Source organism: Diospyros lotus, chromosome 5 (genome assembly GCF_014633365.1).
Source record: "Diospyros lotus cultivar Yz01 chromosome 5, ASM1463336v1, whole genome shotgun sequence".
In the NCBI taxonomy this organism is placed as follows: Eukaryota; Viridiplantae; Streptophyta; class Magnoliopsida; order Ericales; family Ebenaceae; genus Diospyros; species Diospyros lotus.
Window position 1 is genome coordinate 9,253,041 of NC_068342.1, and position 14,129 is coordinate 9,267,169.

The 14,129-nt window shown below is 35.4% G+C and overlaps 2 protein-coding genes across 2 annotated transcripts; one reads left to right on the forward strand and one right to left on the reverse strand.

The window, feature by feature from the left end:
* The first annotated feature begins 983 nt into the window (after nucleotides 1-983).
* LOC127801590 (secreted RxLR effector protein 161-like) lies at nucleotides 984-1,685 on the forward strand. The gene has a single exon (XM_052336837.1). It carries the CDS (start codon nucleotides 984-986, stop codon nucleotides 1,683-1,685), a length of 702 nt encoding a protein of 233 aa, XP_052192797.1.
* A 1,291-nt stretch (nucleotides 1,686-2,976) lies between these two features.
* LOC127802885 (uncharacterized) lies at nucleotides 2,977-6,034 on the reverse strand. Its single transcript, XM_052338964.1, has 7 exons — nucleotides 5,446-6,034; nucleotides 5,277-5,363; nucleotides 4,907-5,176; nucleotides 4,534-4,698; nucleotides 4,390-4,443; nucleotides 4,139-4,285; nucleotides 2,977-3,698 (listed from the first exon to the last, which is right to left on the reverse strand). The coding sequence occupies exons 1-7, from the start codon at nucleotides 5,635-5,637 to the stop codon at nucleotides 3,321-3,323; spliced, it is 1,293 nt and encodes a 430-aa protein (XP_052194924.1). The 5' UTR covers nucleotides 5,638-6,034; the 3' UTR covers nucleotides 2,977-3,320.
* Nucleotides 6,035-14,129: the final 8,095 nt, after the last annotated feature.

Genomic DNA, 14,129 nt, shown 5'->3' on the forward strand with positions numbered 1-14,129 from the left:
AGAACCTAAGGGACTACCAGCTGGCAAGAGACAGAAGTAGAAGGACTATAAGGTCTCCTACAAGCTATTCTTACTCAGATTTAGTTTATTGTGCCTTAGTGGCAGGTTTGGAGATGAGGAGTAGTGAGCCTACCTCCTATGAGGAGGCTGTCAACTCCCATGACTGTTTGAAATGGCAGCAAGCTATGAACGAAGAGATGAACTCTTTGATGACAAACAACACTTGGGAACTGGTCCCAAGACCTCAGAAGCAGAAGCTGATAAAATGTAAGTGACTGTTCAAAGTAAAAGAAGGTATGTTACCCTCTGATCCCTTAAGGTTTAAAGCTAGATTAGTAGCTAAAGGGTTTACCCAGAGGGAAGGTATTGATTATACTAAAATATTTTCTCTTGTTGTTAAATTTAAAACTATTCGAATTATGCTTGCAATAGTTGTTCAGTATAATTTAGAATTAGAACAGCTGGATGTTAAAACTGCTTTCTTACATGGGGACTTAGAAGAATTAATTTATATGGATCAGCCAGTAGGCTATGTTAACAAAAAACATCCTGATCATGTTTGTTTGTTAAAGTCCTTGTATGGGTTAAAACAATCTCCACGTCAATGGTATAAAAAATTTGACAATTTTGTAACTAGGATTGGTTTTAACAGAATTGAATATGATAATTGTTTCTACTTCATATTATCTGATACTCCTGTTTATTTGCTACTGTATGTTGATGACATTCTATTAATTAGCAAGTCTAAGTCTAAAATTTGTGAGTTAAAATCTCTGTTAAATACCAACTTTGATATGAAAGACCTAGAACCTGCTAGAAGAATTTTAGAAATGATTATAGAAAGAGATAGGAATAATTCTTGTCTAAAAATTCATCAACATGATTATTTGTTAAAATTTGTTCAAAGGTTTGGCATGTCTAGTTGTAAACCAGTAAATGTTCCATTGGCTGGTCACTTCATCTTATCTAAAAAACAGTATCCAATGTCTGATTCTGAAATGCTTAAAATGGAAAAAATCCCATATACTAATGTTATTGGAACCATAATGTACTCAATGATTAGTACCAGGCCTGATTTAGCTTTTTCAATTTCTCTACATAGTAGATTCATGTCTAACCCTGGTAAAATTCATTGGGAAGCTTTAAAGTATGTGTTAAGGTACATTAATGGCTCTGCTGATATTGGGTTAATTTATAAAAAGAATTGTGATGTTTTTAATCTTGTTGGATATGTGGACTCTGACTTTGCTGGTGACAGGAACTCTCAAAAATCTACAACTTCTTTCTTCTTTACTCTAGGAGGGAACTGCATCAGCTGGAAGTCTCAGTTGCAGCCTTTGGTTGCACTGTCTTCCACTGAGGCAGAATATGTGGCTGTCACTGATGCCTTCAAAGAAGCCATCTGGCTCCAAGGTTTGTTAAAGGAAATTCATATGTTGCAAGATAAGGTTGTAGTATTTTCTGATAGTCAGAGTGCCATACATTTATGTAAGAACCCTGTATATTATGAGAGAACCAAACATGTAGATGTAAAGTTTCATTTTGTAAGGGACCAAGTAGCCAAAGAAAATGTAATTATTCAAAAGGTCCCAACAGAAAACAACCCAGCTGATATGGGGACAAAAATTGTGACTGCAGCCAAGTTTAAATACTGTTTGGACTTGCTGCATGTCATAATTGGTTGAAAGACCAAACATCCTGAGTGATTATGGCATAGGTTGTAGTTTACTGCACTTTTTAGTGGATTGTCCCTTAATATTTTGAAGCTTCAAGGTGGAGATTGTTGTAAGTGAAGTTTCAAATATGGCATCGTTTCTGGCAGGGGCTGGAAAGTCTTTTGGCAACCCCTATGGCTGCCCAAAACGGCAGCGTTTTGGACCTTGGGTGGAGGGCCAAAACGACAACCTCCCTGCCATTTCATGTGGCGTGCTGATCCTTGTCTTTTAGCTTACCTCTCTCCCGATCGTCGATACTCTGCAATTTCCTTTATACGACTCGATCTCCACTGCTTGAGTCTCCTTTATATCAGCTACAGTCTCATCGGGATCATCTAAGAGACGGCCTCCGATTATCCGTTGCATCTAGGGTTTGTTCTGATTATTCTCTTGTTCTCATTCTCTCAGTTTTGATGTTTCTGTTTTGTTCTATTTTCTAAGTTGTAAGCCTCTGACCTTAGATTATGGTTATGGGGCAGAGTTAAATGTTTTGAGGGATTATTTTTCTTGTACAGTGAGATCAGAGAGTTGTTTTGTTTTGGTTTTGTAATCGATGGCTCGGTGACTGTATATTTTTCCCTTATAGTGCAGTGAACTCCTTTTGTCGGAGCTCAACGTGGACGTATCCCTCTTTAACGGGTGAACCACGGTAAATCTCTTGTGTTGATATTGTGTTTTTGTGTTATGCTTGTTTATGGTTCTTTGTCCATTCTTTTGTGTATGAAATAGGTCGCTTCTATTTGAGTTTAAAGGGAGTTGATTAGGGTTGAGCTTTCGGCTCCTCCCAACAGAGTGGCTACATGTTTCTTTTGAAAAAAAAAACCAAAAAATAAATAAATAAACAAAAGTGGTGGTCAAGGTCCGTTGTTTTGGATACAGTATTTTGCCTCCCGGACTAGTTTACTGATATCATACCGGGAAGCAGGATAAGAAGAAGCTGGACTAAAGTAGTAGCAGCCCCTGGCTTGAAGTAGAAGCTGCACCATGTTTTGCAGCTTGAGAAATGAATCTGGCAATTTAATGCTAAGAAAAACTGTGTACAAGAGAATTGCAAGTATGTTTCTTAGTAAATCTGCAGGAATAAAATATGAAACAAATTGAGGCTGTGTCGAGGAATGATATGTTACGCGCAGGCTACAGGGGGGTGTTGGGTGTGTGGATCCCACCCCTCCAATGGGCCCACAACCCTCTCTCAATTTGCTCATTTCGGGCAAATGTTATGTTACCCGCAAAATCGCTAACTAAATAATACAATTTGACAATCCATGAGAAATTTTAGACTTTATACATGCCACATTTTACGTGTCCCACGAACAGCAACACTTGATACTGCCAACATAAGAATCCAATTCATCAATTCACAATCTAACTACTCCAAAGGGGGCACAAATAATTACACAGAAAGCTGACAGCTGCTTCTTCATGGAGGGCCAAATAAAGATACTCAAATTTCCAAGAACATTCACATCTTGCTATACTCTGTTCTAGCCTAACCTAACAACCGAAAGGGGTTAAAAGTTTACACAGATAAGATGGGAGATGGTTTTTCTTCTTTCTTTTTTTTTTTTTTTTTTTGGGTGGGGGTGGGGGGGGGTTGCAGTTTGGTTATGGGCAATTAGGGTTTCTTCCAGGGCCACCATAGTAAAAGTAGTTCCCCCAATCATCACTCCTGCCTATTTGAACATCATAGCAATCAGATTCTTCAGTGAAAGTGCCCAAGTCTTTGGGAGCCCTCAGGTTGTTGGACCCATCTACAATCTGAATGTTCCTGAAGTAACTGGCCTTACCAAAGCCTTCTTCAGGGAAATGGCCACTGCCCATTTGGGTGGTGGTGTGCTGCCCATCCGGCGCCGAGTTCACCACCTCCCCGCCCCACTCGATCATCGATGCACTGTCGGAAAGGTACGAAAACAAGAAGCCCGGCCAGTAACCCAGCACATAGTCTTCCCCAAATTGCATCCACCAGTTCCCCTCTTTAGGGTCCTACCAAATTATAACACCCACCAAAGCATTGAAAATACGAGCAATGATATACAAATAGAAATTCTACACAAAATTTTCAAACAGAACGATATAACTCATTAATAACCGTACATTCAAAAGAAAAACACCCATCAGAATGGCTAATAATTGGCAATATGGTGATAATGTCTTTGCAAAAAGTTTTGCAAAGATCTCATCTTCCCTGTACAGAATATGGGTTTGATAATAAACAAAAACATAATATAGAGATAGAAAGAAGGAAACTTGTACAAATAAAAGCATGTGCCATAGATTCTCTGTACCCTTCTATCTATTTATTTATAGCTAAACATTAGGGGTAAAGGACATTTGGTTGTACTACATTTTATATATGAGTTCTTGGAACTTTGAAAGGCAAAAGAAGTGGGTCAAGGTCCATTTGCTTAAGTATAAAATTTTACCTTCCAGACAAGAATGCTGATATCATACTGGGAACCACGATAAGAAGAAAGAGGGAAGATGCTAGCCCCCATGGCTACGTCGTTGCTGATCTGAATAAAGCCAGAGCAGAGGAGGTTGTAGCAGCCTGTGGCTTGATAAGCATCACTCTGTCATTTGCCATTTTATCAGATGGACCCATAAGACAATATAGACAAGAAAGATTTTAACCCGAAGAGAACAGTGGAAATTAACATCTAGAACTTAAACTTACAGTCCAGTAGGTGAAAAGTCTGGTGTTGCTATCTCCGTACAAGTCTGGGCTAACCTGTGATTTAGAGAGAGAGAGAGAGGTGAAATGAAAAGTAAGAAGAAATCTATAGTTGTGTTGTTAATGAAGCTGAAATGAAAGTAGTACCTGCCAACCAGCTTCAATGCTGTTGAGATCAGAAGCAAAAGAACCTCCCAAGATCCAGAGCTGAGACAAGCTGAACTCATTGGACTGCTGAATTTTGGGTTCCCAAACATTCATGGTTGCCTTTGCTCCGTAGTACTTGCCTCCTTCAACATAAGCTATTGCATGCTAAAAGAACTCCAAAATGACAAAACCCAAAACATCACAGAGCAAGAACAAAGAACTCATAAATGACAAAATCCAACAGAGAATATGGAAAAAGAAAGCACCATTAACAGTAAAAGAAAGAAGAAAGGAAAGAAAGGCAACAGAAAAGAATTCCTTTTGATCCTGCCTTTTGCTCCTCTCTCTCTCTCTCTCTCTCTGCTTTCTTTACCTGATGTCCGCTTTGATTGAGGAGGTCGGGATCAGCAGATTTTGCTGGCTGGGGGATGGCTCTGTGATGCTTCTTCCCATACCTCTTGACCGAGCTTGCTCTCAGAAGATCATCTCGCTTTGTTCTTCTGATGGGAACAGTCCCTTCTGGGCACCTACCATTCAAATGCCATAGCTGTGTAATTGGCCTTTTCGTTCCTTCACTGGATTTGGGAGCACTTGACATCTTTTCCCCATCAAATAGGCCTTCTAGCCGGTAGGTTGGCCTCATCTATACCCAACCGAAACAATTTAACGAACACATAGAGTACGCAAATAAATACATATACATACATATAGAGAGAAGGGGGAGGGGGAGAAAAGAGGGAGACCTGAATGCTGTGGTTCTTGAGGAAAGGGTGATCAAAAGCGGGCTGGTGGGAGATATGGACACAGTCGATTGTATCTCCATCTGGGCTCTGGTTTTTGGCAACAAACATCAATGCAAATCAATAAATACATATATATATATATATAGAGAGAGAGAGAGAGAGAGGGAACCTGGATGGACTTAACGGGAGGCTTGTTCAGGCGCTTCAAGTGCTTGTGAATCTCAAGCTTCTGGCGAGAAAGGCTTGCTTTCTGGCCATAGCATAGTGGCAACAGTAACGCAACAGAAAGCAACAACCACCACATACTCGCCGTCTCCACCACCACCTTCCGCGTCCCACGGCCAAAGTGCGCCACCGCCATGGCCAAAGAAGGGACGGTAAAAGAGTCGTTAGAGAGAGAGAGAAGAGAGAGATAAGGAGGGTAAGGAGGGGGGGGGGGGAGAGGGTTGTTGGTGGTCTCCAAGTTCAACCGTGAATATACTCCATGAACAAGCAGCCTCTGTTCTGCTGCTTATCCGACATGGCGACACCTACTACTACTACTGTTACTGCTATCACTAACTACTAGTACTGGTACATTTCATCATTTCCCTTCTATACCATAAGATTAAAGATTTGGAATACAGACAGCGAAAAGTACTGCAAACTGCCGACGCTCTGTTTCCCTTCCCAGAAATGGGTAAAATTCCATGGATTTACTGTATGCCATTCAAATATACGACCGTGGTCGTCGTGGTCCAGAGCGACTCCAGTTCTTTTGAGATTTGACGTTCCAATCTTAAATTTATTTTATTTGAGACATAGAAGTGGATGGAGGGGTACAATTAAGATAATGAGTTTACTTTTCTTTTTTTTTAAAGAATAGATGATATTTTAAGAAAGTCATAGTGTAATATATCAAAAGTAGAAGGTTGTAAATAAAGGGTTAAACTGGAATTAATCAAACCTAAGGGGTATAATTGTAATTTCCCAAAACCTGTAACTTGCAACTTTACAGATGACACACCTCTAGTGTCGAATCCCTGCAATATAGCCTGAGGACGAAGGAAGAATGAAAGAGATATGAGGATTTAGGTGATTTGGGCAGTGGTTTGCGGCTGTATAATGGAAAGGGTTTTGGCTAAGAGTTTGGGTAAAAATCAATCATGTTTTGATCGGTTTTGAGGACTCCTAATAGAGGGTTTTCATAGAGGAGCCAGAGAGTTTGATTAGGACACAAATTGAGTGTTTTAGTATTATTTTGGGTATGGTTTGTTAGTTTATCGAAAAGTTACGACTCGCCGAATTGAGTATTCCCTAATAAAATTAATGGTCTTCCTAGACTGTTTTCTAAAAATACTCGCCGAATTGAGTATTCTCTAATAAAATTAATGACCTTCCTAGACTGTTTTCTAAAAATTAAGGGTTCAAGAAGAAAGGGAAAAAAAAAATGAAAGAATTCGATATTTCAAAGAATGATTTAGTAGTAGTTAAAAGGGGATTGATAGAAAACATGCATCGCTAGAAAAAACTAATCTAACAAGGCACAAAACTAGCAACACTAGCGAGTGTTTTGACCAAAAATGAAAGGAAAAGAATAAAGGAAGAAAAAGATAATGAAACGACGAATTACAATAGTTGTCAAAGAAAAAAAATACTATATTAGATAATTATCGAGTGTGTGCATTATACGTGTCTCACTCACGCATAGAATAAGGCGAATGAAACACAAGTGCTAGAGTGGAAAAAATGAAAATAAAAATAAATAAATAAATACGAAAGAAAAGAAAAAAAAATGAAAACAATAAAAAAGAGGGAAAATTTTATGAAAAAAAAATAAATATATTCATTTAGAAAAACAAGTATTCACAAAACATTTAAAGTTCAAGAAAATAGTTTTTAGTATGTCAAGGTCACAAACAAGAAATCAAAAGTGACACCACGTAAAAATTTTCCCTATTTCTCTTTAGATATAATTAAAGTACAGGATAAGAGAATTTTATTTGCACAATTGATATAAAAATACATGATTACATAGCATTATGTTAAATAATATGTGATAAAATATGAAAAATGGTACTGCTCATGTTGGATATTATTTTTGAAAAATTCATGCCAATGTGTAATATATAATATTTTGATACTATCAAATTGTTAAAATTGATTATTCATATCATGTATCTTAGCAAAAATGTTTTTGAAACATATACCTCACTTTTAAATGTATATTTTTTATAAAATATGTATATATATATACACACACATAGACGAAATTAATGATCCATAAAAAAAGGTATTACATAAAAAGGGAGTCATGAAGATAACAAATTTGTTTTTGTTCTTTAGAGTTCCACGCTCACTCATATATATATATATATATATATTTATATTTAACATTTTTTATTTGTATTCTTATTTTGTTGTATGTTGAACAAATTTTTAGTTTCTCATTTCAGATCCTTTTGGATTAATACTCTTTGTGTTTCAATTTTTAATTTTGATTTTTAAATTCATTTTCAGTTTTGTGTTTTGAGTGTCTGTTTTGAGATTGCTGAAAACGCATTCTTTTTGTTTGTAGTATTTTTCGTATTTTGAAAATTTTGAGTGTGTTTGTGATGAAAATAATTAAAATAATTTTTTTTGTTTTAAGTTTTCTTTACAATTTTTTTCTTGTTTTTGAAAATATAAAAGTAAATATGTTTTTACTGTTTAAAAAAATTAAAAATTAAAAACGATCTAAAAATTGTAAAGAGAACAAAGTCTTAGTTTTTTATTTCAAGTCCACTCAAATGAATATGTATATTGTTCATTTGAAATTTTATACTTAATTTTAGGTTCAATCTAAACTATGCTCCATGTTAAATTATGATTATATGCCTTAACTTTGTTTTATTAAGGTTGTTATGTTAAGGGGGTAAAAAGAAAAGTTTGAAAAACTTTAGGGTTAATGGGTACCTATTAAAAAAAATCTCAAATTACCAGTTTATAACACACTTAGAAATATGGGTGTTATGAAGCAAACAGGTGGTGTTGTTGACGATAATGTTGTGGTTAATTTGTTCCTAATGGTGGCACAAGTATATAGCAAGTATACATCGCATTGATTGACAACGATAATTTGAGAAGATAAGAGTAAGATAAAATAAACAAAAATGATATTGAAGAACTGAGAAGGAAATTAAAGTTTGATGTCAAAGGAAATTAAGGTTTGATCCTAGCTATGTGCAAAGGTACCAAAAGTGGTAAAAATAATTATATTAAAATCTTGATTCTTGGTCCAAGACTAAGGACCAAAAATAAAAAAAAAATGCCCATATTCTAAATCGAAAACCATACCAAGGTGGTTTGGTCTTGGATTGAATTAGTTATTTTAGTCAAATTTGGTCCAATTTTTTAATCTAGATTAAAATTTACACACCCTTAATTGTAATGGTTCATTTTATAATATGAACACTAACAAATTGCTAAGGTGTTTTTTATCAATTAATATAAAAAGCAAAGAGGGTGCTTTTGAAGACGATGTGCTACCATATGAGAAAAAAAAGGGAGAGAGATGCACGCATGATGTCTATTTCATATAATTGAATGGCAAGAATTAAGTTTTAAACTTTATAAAAGATCATTCTAATTTTTCAAAATAGTGAGAGACCCCTCAACTTCATCTAACTTCATAAGATAAAAAAAAAAATGTAATTTATGCTCTTCTATGAAAATATGATATATGAATAAAATTTGATCTGCCAACTTCATGTTTTTCAAAATCATATTTATACCTAATATCTTTCTTATTCTTTGTTATAGAAAAAACTCTTTTTACAACTCAAACTCACTCTTCTAATCACATACGAGTAATTTGCGGTTGAATAACACACCAAAAAAATAAATGAGTGGAAGAGAGGAGAAGGGTCCATCCGCTTTTGCCCATTTGGAATTTTTTTTTTCCTCATGCCAAAAGTAGAACATTCTTTGATAGATAAAAAAAAAAAAATAGTAGAATACTGTTGAAATTCCAGAAATGGCCCTACTCCTTTTGCCCCTGCTCAGCCATGATGGTCTTTTCACATCGTGGATCCAATTCCTTAGAATTTGAATTGACAGCCCCAAAAACAAATAAAAACAACTGTGTGTGTTCTCCTTTTTATCTTTTGAGGATGTATTAGAAGTTGAATATTAGTGAGGTGGAACAAAGAAGAGAAGGAAACAGGCTGTCGTGTAGGAGATTTACAGGCAAATGCATTCAAAGTGGTTCTTGTCATTCACTTCTCTGAGAGGGACAGAGCCTCCGCAGTCAGCTCTATATGGACCGACCTCCCTCTCCCATCCATTCAAGATTATCTCTCTTTCCTTACCTTTTCACTGTCAAATACACACAATTAAGCATATAACGCGGTTGTTTCAACAATAATGTATTTATATTTATTGATTGAGAAAAAAATAAAATCATATTAGAAATAAGAAAAGATAGAAACCTATCTATTCTTCACATTTCAGAATGATGCAACAAAGTGATTTTCTTTTTTCCCCCTATTTTAGAAGTATTTATTGGCCTGAGTAATGGTTCCATTCAACAACCCATAATGCATTGAAGCTTGTAAATGTTAAAATTGCACTTGAGCATCACTGTTGTTAATGCAGTCATAGTAGATCAACAAAAGGGGAAATTTAAGAGGAAATGTCTGAAATGTTTGGTGTTTGGTTGTACTGAGAAATCCAATGCCCATAAACAAATAAAGACATATACATATATATATATATATATGTGGTCCAAATCCCATTAGAATTGGTAGAGCATGGATGGACAATGACAGGGGGGGTTTAATCAGCTTGTGCTAATTAATCCCTTTTTTAAAATGGTGAGTGGGTGCCCCCACAATTTGCACTCAGAGAGGAAGGGAATCCAATAAATAATAGTATTAGCTTTAAGAAGGGAAATAAATGGTATAATTGCCCTTCTTTTGAGGTTGGGAGTTCCAATCTGACTTTATTTTGGCATTGCACGTCTCAATTTTTTCTCCTAATGTCAATATCAATAATTTTTTGCCATCTAATTATTCTCTCCAGTGTTCATAACCTTCTTTTTAAATTTTTGAAATTCTTCTGCTAGTGCCACTCCATGTATTGAGATTAAGCCAAATTCGACTGGAAAAGTTCCTTCGTCAAGAAGCTAATCATTTAATTATCACTCAAAAAGTAGCCCAAATTAATTAGATTTGGAGGGCATAATAACAAGAGAGAAAAGAAAAGAAAATACGTGGAGGGAATAGGAGTTTGAAATCCATCTTCCAGTTTAGAGTGGACAATGATGGAATTATTTCTTGTTGAATCACACTAACATAGCACTTGTTTTGGTTAATGGCAATTGTAATTAATAAAGCTGATCATTAATAAACATGAAATATATACATATATGTACACACACCTTTGTTAAGAATATAGTTACAAATTAAAATTTACATATACCTTATAACATAAGGAGATGCGAGATAAAAATAAAATATAAAATAGAGTAAACAGAACTGAACTCCATTGCCTTTCCTAATAGCCGTATAGGTATTGGATATGGAGGCAGAGTATTTGACTTTTAGAACCAGGGTTGGGAGCTTTGTCCTTCACGGATGGCTGTCATCATTATTCATTTTGAGCTTGACCTAAACCGGTCCCATCCCATGTCAACCAAACATATATGATTACCTTGAACAAACGGTTGGTGCATCAATGGATCCACCCGATCTTACATATTACCACTAATTTATTTAAATAGAAATTATATCTGTGATGTACTTAATATATAAATATATATATCACCACAAGAATCTGATAGTAATATATATATATATATAGATAGAGAGAGAGAGAGAGAGATGGTCATGTCAAACTAGACCTGAAGCATCATAAAATGAGATGTTATGTCAACATTGCAAGGCAATGGAGTGGGATAAAAGGAAAGAGGGAAGAGACACATGCAGTATGGATGTGTGTCTGTGTGTGTGCGTGCGCGCGCGCATCTTATAGCAAAGGCAGCAGCATACAGAGCCTCTCTAAAGACATCTGCACTGCACGCTCTTTAAATCCTGCATCCGCTGAAGCAAAGATGATGTTGCCAAAATTTATACACTACCATTAATATCCTGATACATGTTTTTAGAATGCATCTCAATACAGTTATTAGACTGTCTCCTTTCTCATAGATAATTAATAAAAGATTTTAAAATGACGAATTATAAATAACCAATAAAAGATTTTGAAACGACCTTCGGCACATCTAATATAGAGACCTTATTATTAATAACTCTCAATTATATATATATATATAATCATGCATCCATAATATATACTTTTTTGATCACAAAAAAGAGTTGTACATGACCCTTATGTACAAAAAATCATCTCTCACTTGTTATCTATTATTATCATATATTTATTCTCTTTTATCTTATAAGGCTCATACGTTCTATTAGTCCATTTAAATCACTTTTAACTTAAAACATTTAGAGGCATACCTAATAGCATTTTTTTTTCTCTTGTGATTGCAAGATTTTCAACTACGAGCACATTTGATTTGACGAAACTTCAATTTTTCCACCATTGAACCAAGTTAATAGTCTAATCATTAATTAGGGGTTCTGTACACCATCAAAATCTTTTCTTTCTTTCTTTCTTTGTTTTTTCTGTAAAAACTAGCAGGCACTAATTAACTTACATGAACCAATTAAGTACTGATGAATAACGCTGCATGCATTAATAGCAGAGAATTGCGATGCCCTCTTCGGCTGACTTTGTGTGGAGGCCATCAGAGAGCGCAACAGCAGTGCTGCAATCGCCATCTCATTGGCTGCCATGTTCAAAGGAAAATTATCAAGAAGATAGGACTGGATATTCCTATGATATATATATTTATATATAAGACAATTCTTTATTTTATGGATCAGGCAAGTGTAACCTAATTCTTGATATTAGGTTCTCGGCCACGGGTTCAAGCATAATGGGACAACTGGCCTCATAATTATTGGGCTTGGGCTTGGTCCAGTTTTGTTAGTACGGCCCAGTGTCAATTGAGAAAGTTGGCCTTTGTCCTTGTAGAACAAGGAAACCGTAATCCTACGATGTTTTCTTCTGCTCTAACAAATGAAGGGCTCTCTGGATTTTGGATTTGGTAAGGAAAAAGAAAGCAAAACGAAATTATGCTCCGACAAATACTGCTGTTAGTTAACAGTAGGGAAAGTGAAGGGCTATTACAAAAGTGAAGTAAAGTTTGTGTTATTTTTAAAAATATAAAAGTATTATGTGCAACATAGGTAAATTTCAAGGATAGTTTGTAAAATTTATCCAAATTATAAGGGGTGTAAATGTAATTTACCCTTTTCTTTTAAACTCACACCTGCTGTCTAAGTCTTATTGTGTTGAAGTGTGAATATTATTTCTTTATGAAATAAAAGTAAAATTACATATAAAAATAATCCTCATTTACTCTTATACATGAACAAGTCTTGTGCAGTAAAATACTGTTTTGTTGCAATATTAAGGCTAAATCTCACCAAAAGAAATTAATTACATAAATTTTAATTGTCAATTATTTTTTATTTAAAATCATCTTTTTGTCAAATAAATAAATAAATATCCTTTAAAAAAAAAAGCCCCATTAAAGTCTCAGCTCAAGTTTATTAAAAAAAATAAACTAACTACTATTTAGTAAAGTAAACCTAAAGTCTCATTTTGTTTATCCTTTTGTTCTTATAAACAAATAGAGAAAGAAAATACTTTGAGATCTTGATCGTGATCCTCTCATCTCATTCCACTTAACAAATTTAATATATAAGTACAGAAGAAATTTTTTTATTTTTAAATTCCTAAAAATAAAAAAAGATTGTACTCCACATCTACATGGCATTGAGGCAACAGTGCAGCGAACTATTATAGAGACCACATGCACCTTAGTTTAGCTTCTGATTAAACAGCCTTACAAGCAAGCTAGAGAGACCTAATAATTAGTCCATTCAACATTAGAAAAAAAACCAACCCACTAAAATAATAACCAGCAAAAAGAGGGAAGAATGAAGAAGGCTTGGTTGGAAAGCAAGGGAGAGAGAGCCTTTTATGGGTCCCACTGCACAGGACCTTTTCCCATGTGAGAAAGGATTTTCAATTCAATTCCAAGCCATCCTTCTCACCCCCACCGCCCTAAATGAATGGAAAAAGAAAAGAAAAAAAAAAAAAAAAAGAAAGAAAGAAGATCTCAATTTGAGGCCGACGGAGGCCCAGTAGCCACCCCAAAGGTTGGTGGGTTGAATTTAGAATATGAAGGTGGGAACATCAAAGGGCTGTCAACTTTCCAGGTGTCCCCCCAGTGGGGCCCACTTCTCTTCTTCACTATCAGATCAGGAAGGAAAGATGATGCCCCTTCCCCTTTCCTTTTCTCGTGTTTTTTTACTTACCAATAGAATCACCAGCTGATCCCCTTTTGACTTCTTAAAGAATGCCCAAGCCTCCCTCATTGGCTTCAGCAACTCAGCTATTTCTATGGGGAACTAACTGGTAGTAGCAATGTAAAGGAAAGCATTGTCAAAACATGACAATTGAGTACTTTTGAAATGAAAACAGTTCTTCAAAATCAAGTTGTCTACTCTACCGTGTCCAATCTCTCAGAAATACACATGCGTGTTCAACCAATTAATAACAATCTGAAAACGTACAAGTCATCAAATGAGGAAGTTGCTGTGAGCCCTGGGATGGCCAGCTGTAAGCAGCCTCACTGAATAATAGAAGGATCATTTAAGATCATCCAGCAGGCACCTGTAATTCACGTTTCACAAGAATAGGAAAAATCAGATTGGATCTTAAAAAGAAGTAAGATTGAAAGGTAGAAATCATGGGGCA